At 41.5% G+C, this 16,031-nt stretch overlaps 1 protein-coding gene across 5 annotated transcripts in view; it reads left to right on the plus strand.

Moving 5' to 3' along the window:
* Positions 1-16,031, plus strand: part of MYO5B (myosin VB) — a 372,261-nt gene that overhangs the window by 219,324 nt on the left and 136,906 nt on the right. For 4 of the 5 annotated variants that reach the window (XM_067464658.1, XM_067464659.1, XM_067464656.1 and 1 more), the window contains exons 9-10: positions 1,298-1,407; positions 6,853-7,118. In XM_067464658.1, coding sequence (XP_067320759.1) covers positions 1,298-1,407; positions 6,853-7,118 — 376 coding nt within the window. The remainder of the gene's footprint in view (positions 1-1,297; positions 1,408-6,852; positions 7,119-16,031) is intronic. The other variant, XM_067464660.1, reaches the window with a different exon arrangement.

The raw sequence follows: 16,031 nt of genomic DNA on the forward strand, positions 1-16,031 counted from the left end.
TTGTTAATGTTTAACATCGCTTTATGTTGTAATTGCATTTGTTTGATAAAATGTCAGTTTAAGCTGTCTTGAATCTTACTTCTGGGTGGGAAGGCAGGCTATAGATCAGGCATGGGCAAACTTCAGCCCTCCAGGTGTTTTGGACTTCAACTCCCACAATTCCTAACAGCCAGATCTATAGATGCTTACTTACTTACTTACTTAGGCAATCCCTCGTTGTCCGAATAGGATTGTGTTCCAGGATCAGTGTCCTGGCAATGGGTCCATATGTGACTGTGGAGCCCTATTCTTGATCTGCATCTTTTCCCTCAGTGAGGGTATTGGTTTCCAGGTGGAAGGCGGTCCCGGTCTGGGTTAGCTTGATGTGCCTTTTCTCTCTTTCACCCTCCATTTGTGCCTCTTCAAATTCTACAGTACTGCTGGTCCCAGCTGACCTCCAGCTGGAGCGCTCAAGGGCCAGGGCTTCCCAGTTCTCAGTGTCTATGCCAGAGTTTTTAAGGTTGGCTTTGAGCCCATCTTTAAATCTCTTTTCCTGCCCACCGACATTCCATTTTCTGTTCTTGAGTTTGAAGTAGAGCAACTGCTTTGGGAGTCAGTGGTTGGGCATCCAGACAACGTGGTCGGTTCAGTGGAGTTGATGGCGGAGGACTATCGCTTCAATGCTGGTGGTCTTTGCTTCTTCCCGCACGCTGGCATTGGTCTGCTTGTCTTCCCAAGAGATTTGCAGGATTTTTCGGAGGCAACACTGATGGAATCATTCTAGGAGTTTCGTGTGACGTCTGTCGATAGTTTACATCTTGCAGGCGTATAGCAGGGTTGCTTCATTTGGAAAAATGCTGCACTTGCAGAGCTCAGGCGGTGTTGTATTTTAGTGTCATTGTTAATTTTTGTGGAGAGGTGGCTGCCAAGTTAGCGGAAATGGTCAACATTTTCTAATGTTACACCATTAAGCTGTATTTCTGGCATTGGAGGGGGATTGGCTGGTGGCTACTGGAAGAGCACTTTGGTTTTCTTGATGTTCAATGACAGGCCAAGCTTCTCGTATGCTTCTGCAATAAAGAAATGAATGTATGAAGGGCCACTTTCACCAACGCAAATCTGTCCAAATTCTAAAGCTTGCCACAATTAGCACTATAGGTGAGGTATATTAGGATTATATTATAATCACATATGCCCTTTATTATGGTGGGCCATCTTTGTGAAATGGTTATGGGTTTGCATATCAGTGTGTGAAGACTGCCCCATCTAAATGCTACTTCATGTCCTGATTATATCGGCTATCTATTGTTCTTTTTAGGAGTGAAGGACTCACATCAGATGACAATTTTTAAGATCCTTGCTGCCATCCTGCATCTCGGGAATGTGGGACTCCAAGCAGAACGTGATGGAGAGTCGTGCAGTTTATCAGTAAGTTTTTTCCCCCTCAGTATGGAAAGCCCCATTTGTGCTGTTTCGTCTGCCTCTAAATCCCATAAGATAGCTGTTGAACTATAACTCTCCTGAGCCATCAGGGCATTGTGGGAGCGTGGACTAAGATATCTGAAAAGATCTAAGCTCCCAATCTTCATCATCAGTTTAACATGAAAGATTGTCTAGAAAGAAAAGATTACCGGCTGCAAGTAAAATTCAACAAAAGAGGGATGAGTCAGGGTCCCCTTGGCTATAAAGATAACGGCATAAAAGCTCTGTTTACCACAAGCTTTAGAAAGGGCCCTTTCCCAGGACAATGTAGACAGTAGAGTAACGAGAGGGAGAATGCAGATGAAAGGAAGCAAGGATGACTCAGTCTCGCTGTAGGAAAATGGCTGCGTCAAGAAACGTGTGTCATTATCAGCCCATTAAAAACCAAAATAAAGGAAAATCTAGAAGGTATTGCCAGATATAGCAAGAACGGCGGACGAAATCTTAGAAATAGATCTTGTGTATCAGGAGCACTAAATGTGAAGACCAGAATGTAAGCGATTGATTTTTTTTTTTGTCATGTCAGGAGCGACTTGAGAAACTACAAGTCGCTTCTGGTGTGAGAGAACTGGCTGTCTGCAAGGACGTTGCCCAGGGGACACCCGGATGTTTTGATGTTTTATCATCCTTGTGGGAGGCTTCTCTCATATCCCTGCATGAGGAGCTGGAGGTGATAGAGGGAGCTCATCCGCGCTCTCCCCAGATTTGAACCTGCGACCTGACAGTCTTCAGTCCTGCCGGCACAGGGGTTTAACCCACTGCACCATTGGGGGCTCCTCTGATTGAAAATCAAAATCAAATATTGAATTGATCAGCGAGAGGAGTGAAATCTGGCAAAATTATTTATTATTTATTTATTTTAAGCATTTATACCCCGTCCTTCTCAACTTCTGAGGATGGACTCAGAACGGCTTCCCAACAGGCAACAATTCAATGCCAAACATGAAATAAAACACATAATAAATGCATCCATATACATTAAAATAGTTTAAAAATATACATTAGAACTCAGATTGAAATAGTCATATTGAAATCGTCATCCAAAACAGTCCAAGTACAGTCCAATACATTCACTATTCTGTGAATACTTGATCCCATACCCATGATTTAAGTTTCTTCCAGAAGGTCAGAAGGGAGAGGGCAGACATAACCCCATCAGGGAGAGAGTTCCACAGCCGAGGGGCCACCACAGATAAGACCCCGTCTCTCGTCCCCACCAAACACAACTGCAATGGCGGTGGGACCGAGAGCAGGGCCTCCCCGGATGATCTTAAGGGTCTAGATGGTTCTAACTTGGGGCCCTTCTACACTGCCATATAATGCAGAATATCAAGGTAGGTAATCCACATTATCTGCTTTGAACTGGATTATCTGAGGACCCTTCCACACAGCCTTATATCCTAGAATATTAAGGCAGAAAATCCCACATTATCTGCTTTAAACTGGATTGTCTGAGTCCACACTCAGATAATGTAGGATTTCCTGCCTTGATGTTCTGGTATATAGGGCTCTGTGTAAGGGCCCTCAGTCTACATTGCCAGACAATCCAGTTCAAAGCAGATAATCTTGATTTTATATAGCTATGTAGAAGGGGGATCCCTCAACCACTTTTAGTTTTTCTACTTGTTTAACTTGTGGAAATTTCTAGCTCTTGGCATAGTTATTTTCCTTGTCAGGAGAGAGCACTGGGGATTGTTACTTTGGGTGATGTGCAGTTGCTAGTATGTACCATGTGCCTTCAAGTTTGATTTAAAGTGACCTCATTCTAAGGTTTTCTTGGCAAGCTTTTGATGCACAGGTGGTTTGACAGTGCTTTCTTTCTAGGCTTGGCCAGGTTCACCCAGTGGATTTCCATAGCTGAATGGGGCCTGGAAACCTTCTCTCCCAGTAGAGTCTTTGCCCAACACTCAAACCATTTCACTACATTGGCTCTGATTTGTGTAATGCAGTGTTTCTCAACCTTCCTAATACTGCGACCCCTTAATACAGTTCCTCATGCTGTAGTGACCCCCAACCAAAATATTACTTTTATTGCTGCTTCATAACTGTAATTTTCCTACTGTTATGAATTGTAATCTAAGTATCTGATATGCAGGATGTATTTTCATTCACTGGACTAGATTTGTCACAAATACTCGATACGCCCAAATTTGAAGACTACTGGGGTTGTGGGGTGATTTATTTCAACATTTGGGAGTTGTAGTTGCTGGAATTTATAGTTCACCTACAATCAAAGAGCATTCTGAACTCTACCAATGATGGAATTGAATCAAACTTGGCACACAGAGCTCCCATGACCAACAGAAAATACTGGACGCGTTTGGTGGGCATTGAACTTGAGTTTTGGAGTTGTAGTTCACCTGCATCCAGACAGCACTGTGGACTCAAACAATGATAGATCTGGACCAAACTTGGCACGAATACTCAATATGCCTAAATGTGAACACTGGTGGAGTTTGGGGAAAACAGACCTTGACATTTGGGAGTTGTAGTTGCTGAGATTTATAGTTCACCTCCAATCAAAGAGCATTCTGAACCCCACCAATGACAGAAGTGGGTCAAACTTCCCACACAGAATCCCATCAATTGAAGGGACTCACTTGATTAAATTTTAGAGGTTTAACTTTTGACTTTTTCCAGATTTAATTAATATATTCTCTTTAAGAATCATTAGGTCATCCACAATGAATCTATGGACAACCTCCACTTCTCTAGGAATCTGTGGGTCCCCCAGTGAAACTGTTTGGTCAATTTCTGGCAAAACTTGATGTTAGAGTCACTCCAGAGAAGTTTTAAAATAAAGCATTTTTAAAGGGTGATTTTGCACTTTTATGGGGGTCTTGCACCCCTTAAAAGCAGAGAGCCTGCTACTCTTTAAGGCAGAGCCAGTTCTCCAAGGGTGCTAGTCAGCTTCATCACCCAGATGTCTGTCTCAGTTCCTGTCAAAATTCCAACTCTGTAACTGTTCTGTAATGGGATTCATCGATTAGACAGTATATATTTGTCTGCTTGGCTGTTTTTGTATCCAGATGTTCAAGATGTCAGCTCGCCAGCAAAAATATAAAGCAATCAAAAAAGAGAAACTATTATATACTAGTAGCAACCAGATGTGATTGGCAACTGTTCAATCACCCCTGGCAATTGGCTGTGTTTGATGAGGTTGGTAGGAGATGTGATTTGGTAACATCTGTGAAGCAAAGGGTAGGAAAGACAGACATCGTGTTGTCCATCACGTCATAAGAAATAGCAGGAAAGGTTTGTGCTCCCATTGTTCAAAGCTTCCCAAGTGGGTTTTCAGCTGGGTTTAAAAATGAAAGTCATCAGCTTGCTGATGTTCCTTGAAAGGCAATCAAGGAAAATTAACAGATTTCCAAATTCTAGTCCTCCAGATGTTTTGGACTTTAGTTCTCATAACCTAAAGTCCAAATGGTCTTTGGATTCTGGGAGCTGAATGGTCAAGGATTCTGAGAGCTGAAATCCAAAATACCAGGAAGACCAGAGTTTGGGAAATACTTTCTCAAGGGAGCAAGTGACCATAACTGCTGCTTAGAGATTTTTGCTGGAAATTGTGTCCCAAAAATTACATATTAAATTTATTGTCGAAGACCTCACTACCTTTGAGGATGCTTGCCATAGATGCATGCGAAACATCAGGAGAGAGTGCCGCAAGTACATGGCCATATAGCCCGAAAAAACCTACAACAACCCAGATATTTAATTTCCACCATAATGCCAGCATCGATGAAGAACCAAAATTTGCACTCAGAAGAAGATGCTTTTCTGTCTTGCATAGTAGGTTCAAATGTGACCATTCAGGAAAATAGTGACACAGAAATGTAAACAAAGCACTTGCTTATCAATAGCACAGATGAGAGAAATTATCTCTAAAGATACATTAATGCTGACTCTTTTTCCTTTATGATTACATCTGTTATTTTAAGATTACAAAGGAAAAGAATATGAATGTGAGCCTTAGTTCATAGCACTTGTGATAAAACTATGGACAAATGGTCATGCCCTGATTGTGAGCATGCTTTGCAGTGCTGCTATTCTTACCAAAGAGACCATGCAATAAACTATTTAATTTTGGAGCTGTAAGTGAATCTTCACTTATAGCGTTGTCTCCCCTTGATAGTTCTCTTCTTTAATTAACACATAAATGTAGCTGTGTGATGCCAGATCTCTCTGTTAACATGTTTAATCAATGACAAAACAACTCAATTGCAGCAAAAGGTGATGGTGCGGAGAAGAACATAGCTTTGCATGGCCATTGCTCACAGCTCACTTGGGCCTTGTTTTGCCTGCTTGCTTTCTTCCTGAGTTGTAGGTCGGGCGGCTGTATGGAAACCCATTCCTGATATTTCAGTATACTTTGGAGATATAGAGCTTAGAAATAACTGGTTACCAAATAAATACTGAGTAATAACTAGTTAATTTCTCAGAAGTTAACTTCTTATTTGAATCATAGAGTTGTAAGCGGGATACCATATATACTCGAGTATAAGCCGATCCGAATATTAGCCGAGGCACCTAATTTTATCACAAAGAACTGGGAAAATGGATTGACTTGAGTATAAGCCATGCGTGGGAAATGCAGCAGCTACTGGTAAATTTCAAAATAAAAATCGATACCATTACAGTTACATTGAAACTGCAAGTCGCTTCTGGTGTGAGAGAATTTGCTGTCTGCAAGAATGTTGCCCAGGGGACATTTGATGTTTTATAATCCTGCAGTAGTCTTCTCTTATGTCCCCTCATGAGGAGCTGGAGCTGACAGAGGGAGCTCACCCGCTCTCCCCGAATTTGAACCGCCAACCTATCAGTCAGCAGTTTAGCTGGCACAAGGGTTTAACCTTTTTTTTTTGTCGTGTCAGGAGCGACCTGAGAAACTGCAAGTCGCTTCTGGTGTGAGAGAATTGGCCGTCTGCAAGGACGTTGCCCAGGGGACGCCCAGATGATTTGAAGTTTTATCATCCTTGTGGGAGGCTTCTCTCATGTCCCCGCACGAGGAGCTGCAGCTGATAGAGGGAGCTCATCCGCCTCTCCCCGGATTCGAACCTGTGACCTGTCGGTCTTCAGTCCTGCCAGCACAGGGGTTTAACCCACTGCGCCACCGGGGACTCCTAGATGCCAACATAATAGGATTACTAAGTTAGCAGCCCATGAAAAAACCATACTTCAGATACTAAAAATGAGCTGTTATCTATAGTACAATACATTTATCAGCTACATTTGAACAGAATTGAGGAATCAGTGAAGCTGAGAGCAGCAACTCTGGAAATGACTCCCATTTCTAAAAGCCGAACGAGGGGAAATGGGTGGACCCTTATCATCGGGTTGCGGCTGCCATTGCATGCTTTGCTGAATTGGATGTCTTTCTTTATATCCTAGAAACAGGATGAACACCTGCATAATTTTTGCAGATTGCTGGGGGTGGAGCACACTCAGATGGAGCACTGGCTCTGCCACCGGAAGCTGGTCACCACCTCAGAGACCTACATCAAGAACATGTCCGTCCAGCAGGTCGTGAACGCAAGGAATGCGCTGGCCAAGCACATCTACGCCCAGCTGTTCAACTGGATTGTGCAGCACATCAACAAGGCTCTGTACACTACCGTCAAGCAGCATTCCTTTATTGGGGTCCTGGACATTTATGGGTAAACAAACAGCTATTTATTGATTTGGTTTCTATTGCTTTGACATTGCCTGCGGCTTTGGGTTTTGTTTGCTAGAGTGATCCTACAGTTGATCGTTGTAGATTATGTATTTGAGTGACTTGGGTTATGTGTTCTCATGGCATAGTTACTTGGAGGAATGTAGCACTAACACTTAGACCTCAGTCAAAACACTTAGGCCTGAATTTTCAACAAGAATGGGACCATTGACTACCTCTATGTTGATTCATCATTCAGTAATTAAGTTGATGGTACCAATAAATGAGATTCAAGCCTTGGTGTTTGTAGAGTTCTTTCAAGGAAGGCTTCTTGAAATAAGAATTGTGGGGAACATTTTTGGAGGCTACGTAAACCACAATTTGGTAAGAAAGAGAATTGTGCTTTGGCCAAGAGTACAGCTACCATGCAGTTTCTGCACCCTCAGCACTGGCCACAGTGAAATCCGGGTTCAAGACTGCTTTGGTGTCTTTAGCACCATTTGTTAAAACAATCCTTTGCAGTAGACCAGTACTGTAGTTCTACTCTTTCAGATCAGACCCTCAGAACAGAGCTTGTTTACAGCTCCTTGAGTTCATGATGCTCTTTAAAGCCAAGGAAAAGAAAACTATGGCTACAGCAATAAGTTCATTATGTGGTTAAGCATGTATTTTGACTTGCCAGCATAAACTCAAGAGACTGTAGACAAAAATGATAATCATATATTTATTTATTTATTTACTTACTTACTTCATTTGTATACTGTTCTTCTCAGCCATAAGGTGACTCAGAGCGGTTAACATAGCAGTTAACAACAACAATTCAGTATACACAATAGAAAATCATTGGACATTTAAAAACAGTAGCATGACAATTAATTAGACACCAAACATCAATACATCAATATAACAGATCCATCATGTCTCATCAATAAAATCAGAATCCAGTTTCATTATCCATTATTCCGTGTTCCAATAATCAATTACACTCAATTACACTGCTTGGTTGAATGCCTGTTCGAACATCCAGGTCTTTACTCTCCTCCGGAATGTCAATAGGGAGGGGGCCGATCTGATATCTGTAGGAAGGGAGTTCCACAGCCGAGGGGCCACCACTGAGAAGGCCCTGTCTCTCGTCCCCGCCAGGTGTACTTGTGAAGCCGGCGGGACCGAGAGCAGGGCCTCCCCAGACGATCTTAATGTCCTAACTGGTTCATAGGAGGAGATGCGTTCGGACAGGTAGGTTGGGCCAGAACCGGTTAGGGCTTTAAAGGCTAAAGCCAGCACTTTGAATTGTGCCCGGTAGCAAATTGCCAGCCAGTGGAGCTGGCGCAACAGAGGAGTTGTATGCTCCCTGAGTGCCGCTCCTGTTAGCATCCTGGCTGCCGAACGCTGAACCATTTGAAGCTTCTGAGCAGTCTTCAGAGGCAGCCCCATGTAGAGAGCGTTGCAGTAGTCTATACGGGATGTAACCAGCGCGTGGACTACCGTGGCCAAGTCAGACTTCCCAAGATACGGGCGCAGCGGGCGCAGCGGGCGCAGCGGGCGCAGCGGGCGCATATAATGTGTCGAACCATTTTCCAGATACTATATGGCACGTGCATCAAATTCAAGTCCCATGGGCTGAATCCGATCTGCCATTTCCTTTTATGTAGCCCTCCTCCAGAGGCAGAACTGCAACTCCTGTATTCCTCATCATTAGACATCATAACTAGAGCTGAAGGGAGTTGTGACACAGTAACACCTGAAAGGTAGCAATTTGTTTTGTTTCAAAGTCTAAAGTGATAGGCTCCAAGCGGGCCACTCTAGTACTGATTCACAGCTTGAGATGCTGGACTCAGTCTTTACTCCTGCCCTGAGCAACTATAAAGATGGGGGGAAAACATGGCCCATTTGCAGGAGGAAAGAGAGAGGAACATGGAGCAATTTCCATAAAGTCTTCATTCCATGAATCAGATAAAATGGACTGTATTTATGAAATCTCTTTTTCTAAGTTAGTGCTACATTCCTTCATGTCTTTTTATACTGTTCTTGTGGTAATGAGTTCCACAGGTTATTTGTTTTGAGGAAATTCTTCCATCTTCTAAGAAGAGCTTTTTCCTGTTCACTACATTAAGTCTGTGTCTTCACTCTACCACTTGAATTTATTTCTTCCTCAACTCAAAAATCTTATTTGGCCTTTTGTTACAAAATAGTGACTCCGACACCTTTATGAACAATAGGAAATAGATGTGCAGAGTCTGGGTTTTGAACAAGAGTTTCCAAATCCCTAAAACTTTGCTTGATTTCAGAGAGAGAGTTCTTTCTGCCGAGGGCAGTGCTTTGACAGGCCAAAAGTGAAAAGCAGAGCAGAGAAAGAAAGGAGAAAAAAGGGCATCTGACCAATATAGAAAAAGACTGTCTGTGCCAGCCAGAGTGAGCAGAGCTGAGAAAAGAAATGTGAATTAGAGGATAATGCCCATGGAAGATTAAATTAGACATGAGAATATCTATTAGGGTGGAAGTCTCTTGACCTACCAAATGCAGCTTATGCTTATTTGGCAGAGAAAAGTTTGGGATGGGAGTGGAATCTCTCCCCTAAAAATTAAATTACTAGGCGAACGTAGGATTTGTTTAATTGATCAAAGGGATGGTTTATTGTGAGGAGCATTTTCAGCAAAGGTGTCAAGGATACAATCGTTTTAGGAGAAGAGCTTTATATGTTAGAAATATTGGTGGAAATTAGCTCTTCTACCTTCTGCCCCCTGCTCCTGCTTCTTATTTTGTGGTCGTATTCACCTAAATCCAATTGTTAATCCCAAGTAGCACATACCCATTGATTAATGGGATTTTAGGAGGTCAATGCTCATGTAACTTCCATTGATTTAAAGTCATTATGGGAGGAAGTCCTGATTCCATTCTTCAACTCTCGCAGTCCTTTGCCAATTGGATTGGAAGAATATTACTTATGCATCAACCAGACCTTGTATCCAATAATGAAGTTCTTGTCAGTCATCCTAATAGTTCAACTACAACAATTTTTATTACGGTCCATAGACCCATCAGTGAACAAACAGTCATTAAAAATTATCCTATCTCATTGTCCAAAATTGATATATGCATGGTTTCAAGTAATACCTCTATCCCAGGTTTGTTTCTCAGCCTTGTTGCTGCTGGGAGGAATTTTTGCTACTATGAGGGTCACCCTATGGCACTTGTCCTCTAAAAGATAGAGGATGGCTGATCATGCAGGACAGAATTGCATATAAAAGTTGGCTACATTGCACTGTGTAATAACGGCACTTCAATAAAATGTGTTCTATTGTTTCTACTTCTTTTCCTTCACAGGGGCATAGTCTTTGGTCATAAGGAGTTCCAGACAATATGCCTCTTAGCATCTCTGAGAGAATGCTAATAGTTAAGTTAACTGAAGAGCTTCACTGATTGTGTTCAGATTCTGGCTAACTTGTTCATAGGTCCTTTTTACATGTAGAATCTGTACAAGAGAATGAGAGTGCTAGATCAAGTTCGCCATGCTATTCATCCTGTAAACACCCAGCTTACCATCCTGTAAACATAGTGAAAAACATGGTGGTGGAGAACTGATTCCTCTCCTATCCATAGAGGTCCTTCCTGGGATTTGGATATCTAGTTTCCTGAAATCAGAATAATGTAGAGAACCTCCATAGATAGAGAAGGCTCTATAGGCAGATGCCTTTTCATGTGGAGGGCAATGAAAACATTCACAGAGGGGCAGAGTTGAAGTATCAACTCATATCTCTTTGGCATAAAGTTTACATGGAGTTTGAACAATTGTAAACGGCTTGAATATTTTCTAGAGATTTGCAAAGCTAGTTTTAGGTCATCCATTTGCTCAGCAGGCTTGCAGGATGCGAAAGCCTATGTTTAGCCAAGTCTTGTGTTTTACTGAGCACAACATCCAATGCAGTGCAATATAGAAATGGAGGCACAGAAGGAGAAATCTGCAGAGTACCATGAACCACGCTGACAATTTTTCATAAGCCATATGGTTGTAATTAAGATGTCTGCTTTTACATGTAATTGATTAAATTAACAGGAACATCACTCAGAAATATGAGGTAGCGGGCCATAAACTGAGACCACATATTGCTTGGCAATATGGACAGGGTTGTATGTTATTATCACATGCCTATGCTCTTAGGAATTCCTATTTTCTGTACGTGAGGAAAATCAATTCCATAGTTACTTGTTTTAGTTAGGCCTAAAACTGCCAAAGATTGAGATTTACCCATTTTTTAAAAATGTTAAAAATAATTAGAGTTGATAATAGAAATGATATAAAATGATTTCTATCTAAGCCTGGAATGGGAGACATGTCTTCCAGATAATGTTGGATTGCAGTTCCAATAATCCCTTGCCTTTGGTTATGCTATTTCACATCATCTGGAAGACTGCAAGTTTGGAGGGAAATGACCTTCCATTCATTCTGTTCTTAATCTCTAGCAATTTCTAAGCGAAACTCAGCTTCAAACTATTTGGGATACGTGGAACAACTTGCGGCATTCTCCGTAGCTTTAAGATAATCCCATGCTTACCTTTTATTGAAAAAAACCATCTGAAAGAAGCAGTATTCAATGCAGAAGGTCACAGAGACATCACAGAATCTAAAAGGCTGCATTGCCACCACCCCATTGTTTAGTTCTGAACAAGTTCATGACTTGTCTGAGAAGCCAAGCCATCTGTTGTGTTAGGAAGAGGCCTTGAACTAAAGTGCTCTCATTTTCATAAGCTGTTTTTCTAGCTTTGAAATTATAAACATCAGGCAGGTAAATTATTAATGTATATAATGCTTCAGATTGGTTTGAAAGATTAAAGCTGAAGAAATCTTCTGTGTTCCGAAGCACACAGAAGGCTGTGGAATATTTTCCAAATTTCTTTTTGTGGCAGGTATGGTATAGTGATGATCTTCTTAGACTATGGGTGCATTCACACTGTAGAATTAATGCAGATAACAATAACAATAATAATAATAATAATAATAATAATAATAATAATAATAATAAAACACTTTATATTCCACCCTTCTCCCCGAGGGGACTCAGAGCAGATTACAGTATATACGAGGGCTATTTTTAAAGTAAGGTCCATTTGAACATAAGTACACAACGAAAGTTTATTTTAAAAAAGTAAATTTATTTTCAGAAAGTACATACTTCACTCTATTTTTCGACATAGTTGCCAAGTTTGTTCAAACACTTATCATACCTCTAAACCAATTTTAAAATACCCTCTTCATAAAAACTTGCCGCCACCAAAACCCACCAAATCGTCTGTAATCAAAGAAGGGCGACCGGAGCGGTCCTCATCATGGACGTTGTCACGGCCATCTTAGAATTGTCGTACCCACTTACGCACTTTGCTTTCACTCATAACAGTATCACCGTACACTTCACAAATCTGTCGATGAATTTCTGCAGCAGGCAGGTTCCTTGCTGACAAAACCGTATCACTGAGCGAACCTCACATGCGGAGGGTGAGTTGATAGTCTTAAACATTTTTAAAGCACAGAACAGAACCGTACAGGTGAGCTACAGAGCAGAAACTGAGCACAGTTGTTCCCGAGGCATGCCGGTACACAACACACGCGGTCGTTGCAGTATGCGCGCGAACTACTATTGTCTATAACAAAACGGACCTTACTTAAAAAATACCCCTTGTATAAACAGACACAGGCAAACATTCAAGCCTTATTACAATGACATACAATGAGTCACTAACAGAGACAAGGCAAAGGCTTCTCATTTCATTTCCAGCTTCTGGTGGCGGTGCTCATCTCCTGCTCTTTGGGGAGGTTCTCTTTCTCCATTTCCAAGCCAAGGAACCTGCGTCTGTATTTATTTATTTATTTATTACTGGCATTTGTACCCCGTCTCTTCTCTACCCCCGAAGGGAGACTCAGGACAGCTTACATTAGTATCGGTGCAAGACCGCTACATCACAATTACAATAATATAACACAATCAAATACAAAACAATAATTAAAACCAATACATATAACATTAATTAAAACAATAAAACAAAGTCATAATGTTGTCTGCCTGTAGACACCTCCTGGTCATGTGGCCTGGTTATGTGACAGGCATGACTGCTTGGAGCGTCTTATGCCTGTCCCGCCAACGTGGTGCCTGTTTATCTACTCACATTTGAATAGTTTCGAACTGCTAGGTTAGCAGGAGCTGAAGCTAATAGTAGGAACTCACCCCATCCTGTGGATTCAAACTGCCAACCATCAGGTCAGCAGTTTATTAGCACAAGGGTTTAACCCATTGTGCCACCGTGGCCCCACAAATTCACAAATGATTGTTTTACATGTGCACAACACAGTTTTGATTCCTTACCTGTATAATGCGCTTGATAGTGTTCTAGAGGGGCTTCAGAGACCTAAAGAACATCTTGCCCATTAATTTAAGTGTTTTAAGCAACTCTGCAACATAGGCTGGTTATGGGACATGGTGTATCTCAAAAGCCAGAAAGAGTATAATGTGAGATTAGAAGTTGGGTAAACCCTAGGATGTTTTTCATTTCTGAACATACACTAAATTGCAACCCAAGTGTGCTGATCTCAGATATTCTTTTAACCTCTGTTACTCCTGAGACATAATAAACCAACAGCAAAACTGCCACTCAACAGTACAGTCAACATTTAGTAGTTCCTGCCATCATCAATTTTGGGCTAATCTATCACTTTGGAAGCAATTGTGTTTGCTTTCCCTGTCAACATAAAATGAAATCTTTGCCTGATTTCATGGGACAAGGGAGACATTGAATTCCTAATTTTTAAGACTTCCGATAGCAATGATAGAAACACATATCCACTTAAAAAAAAGAGCAATCTAATTCCACATTTTTTCATGAGAAGATTAGTATATTAGTTATGCATATTAAAGTGGCTCTGAAGGAAGAAATTCCCTTAATTGACGTCAACAACGGCGGATTGGATTCCCATTTGATCAACACCTTTAGAGACTAACAGTATTATCTTAAGCCGTAGTCCTCTTGGTCGGTTACAGTTTAAGCTTATTCAATTTGACAATGGAGGAGCTCGTAATCTGAGAAAATCAAAAAAGCTGGCAGACGTTTTTAACTGTGTACCAAATAACAAGATTGTGGGGTGTGAAGAGTTACAAATGTAGCTCCTAAGAATAAGAAAGAAAATGTATTTTATCTTTATGGTCCAGTGGAACTATCTTGTCTCACTGTGTCTTAATAATCTCCAAAGCTTTATTAATCGGATGAAAATGTGTTTATATTTATTCCTGATCATTTTTCTCATTTGTGTGTGTGTGTGTGTGAGTTATCTTTCGATGTTCCAACTGTCTTTCTTGTTATGTTGACTCAAAAAAGGGAAGAGTTTTTGACTAATAGACATTTTGAACTAGGGGATAACAAATGTTGGGAACTGTATGTGTCTAGATTGAAGGAAGTCGTAGTCTATTCTGCTTTGCTGAGATCTCTTCTGGAATAACACTGTGTCTAGTTCTGGGCACCGCAATTCAGAAAGAATATTGACAAGCTACAAGGTGTTCAGAGGAGGATAGCTATCATGATCAAAGGTCTGGAAACCATGCCCTATGATGAGCAACTTCGAGTCCTGGGTATGGTTAGCTTGGAGAAGAGAAGGTTGAGAGGGAACATGATAGCCATGTTCAAATATTTGAAAGGATATAATATTGAGGATGTAGCCAGGTTATTTTCTGCACACAGCAATGAATTGAATTACAAGAAAGGTGATTCCACTAAAACATTAGGAAAAGCTTCCTAATCGTGAAAGCTGTTTGGCAGTGGAATATACTGTCGCCTCAGAGTGTGGCTGTGTCTCCTTCTCTGGCGGTTTTTAAGAAGAGGCTGGATGGCCATCTGTCAGGGTGCTTTGGTTGTGTGTTCCTGCATGGCAGGGGGTTGGATCAGGTGACCCACAATTTATTATTATATAGCCCATTACAAGATACTAAAATAATAGAAATAAGAGCATGGCGTAGTGGTATGACTTATGACCATACATCTGAATCAGCATGATAACAATGGTCTGAATGTTGAGCATTGAGTGGAGCCAACATGGAGTAGTGCTTTCAGTGTTGAGCATAGAGCAGAGCCTTCATGGTGTAGTGGTTTGCGTGTTGAACATTGAGTGGTGCCATCATGAAGTAGTGATTTGAGTGTTGAGCATGGAGCAGAGCCTTCATGGTGTAGTGGTTTGAGTGTTGAGCATAGAGCAGAGCAATCATGGTATAGCTGTTTGAGTGTTGACCATTGAGTGGTGCCATCATGAAGTAGTGATTTGAGTGTTGAGCATGGAGCAAAGCCTTCGTGGTGTAGTGGTTTGAGTGTTGAGCATGGAATGGAGCCATCATGGTGTAGTGGTTTGAATATTGAGCATGGAGCAGAGCCTTCATGGTGTAGTGATTTGAGTGTTGAGCATGGAGCAGAGACATCATGGTTTAGTACAGGCTTGCACAACCTGTAGTCCTCCACATATTTTAGACTTCAGTTCTCAGATTTGCTGTCCATTGGACAAGCTACCTAGGATTTTTGGGAGTTGGTGTTCCAAACACCTGGAGGGCCAAGGGTTGTGCAGGCCTAGTTTAGTAGTTTGAGTATTGAGAAGAACCAGCATGGTGTAGTGGTTTAAGTATTGAACTAGGGCCATAGGAAGAAAGGGTTCCAATGAAAAATAGTCAGGTAACCTTGGGCAGTTTATACTCTGCCCCTAAGAAAAATGAACTGGCAAACATGCTCTGAGCAGTCTTGCTTGTGCGTGCCATTGCTGGCTCAGTATTGATAGCTTATAAGACCCAGCCACACAATACTGGGTTTTTAAACTGGTGGGAGTGCTTTTTCTTAATTCTACCATCATAAGTAGATTTTGGAAAGACACAAGAGGAAACCTTCTCAGTAGTTA

The sequence above is a fragment of the Anolis sagrei genome, chromosome 2, assembly GCF_037176765.1.
Source record: "Anolis sagrei isolate rAnoSag1 chromosome 2, rAnoSag1.mat, whole genome shotgun sequence".
In the NCBI taxonomy this organism is placed as follows: Eukaryota; Metazoa; Chordata; class Lepidosauria; order Squamata; family Dactyloidae; genus Anolis; species Anolis sagrei.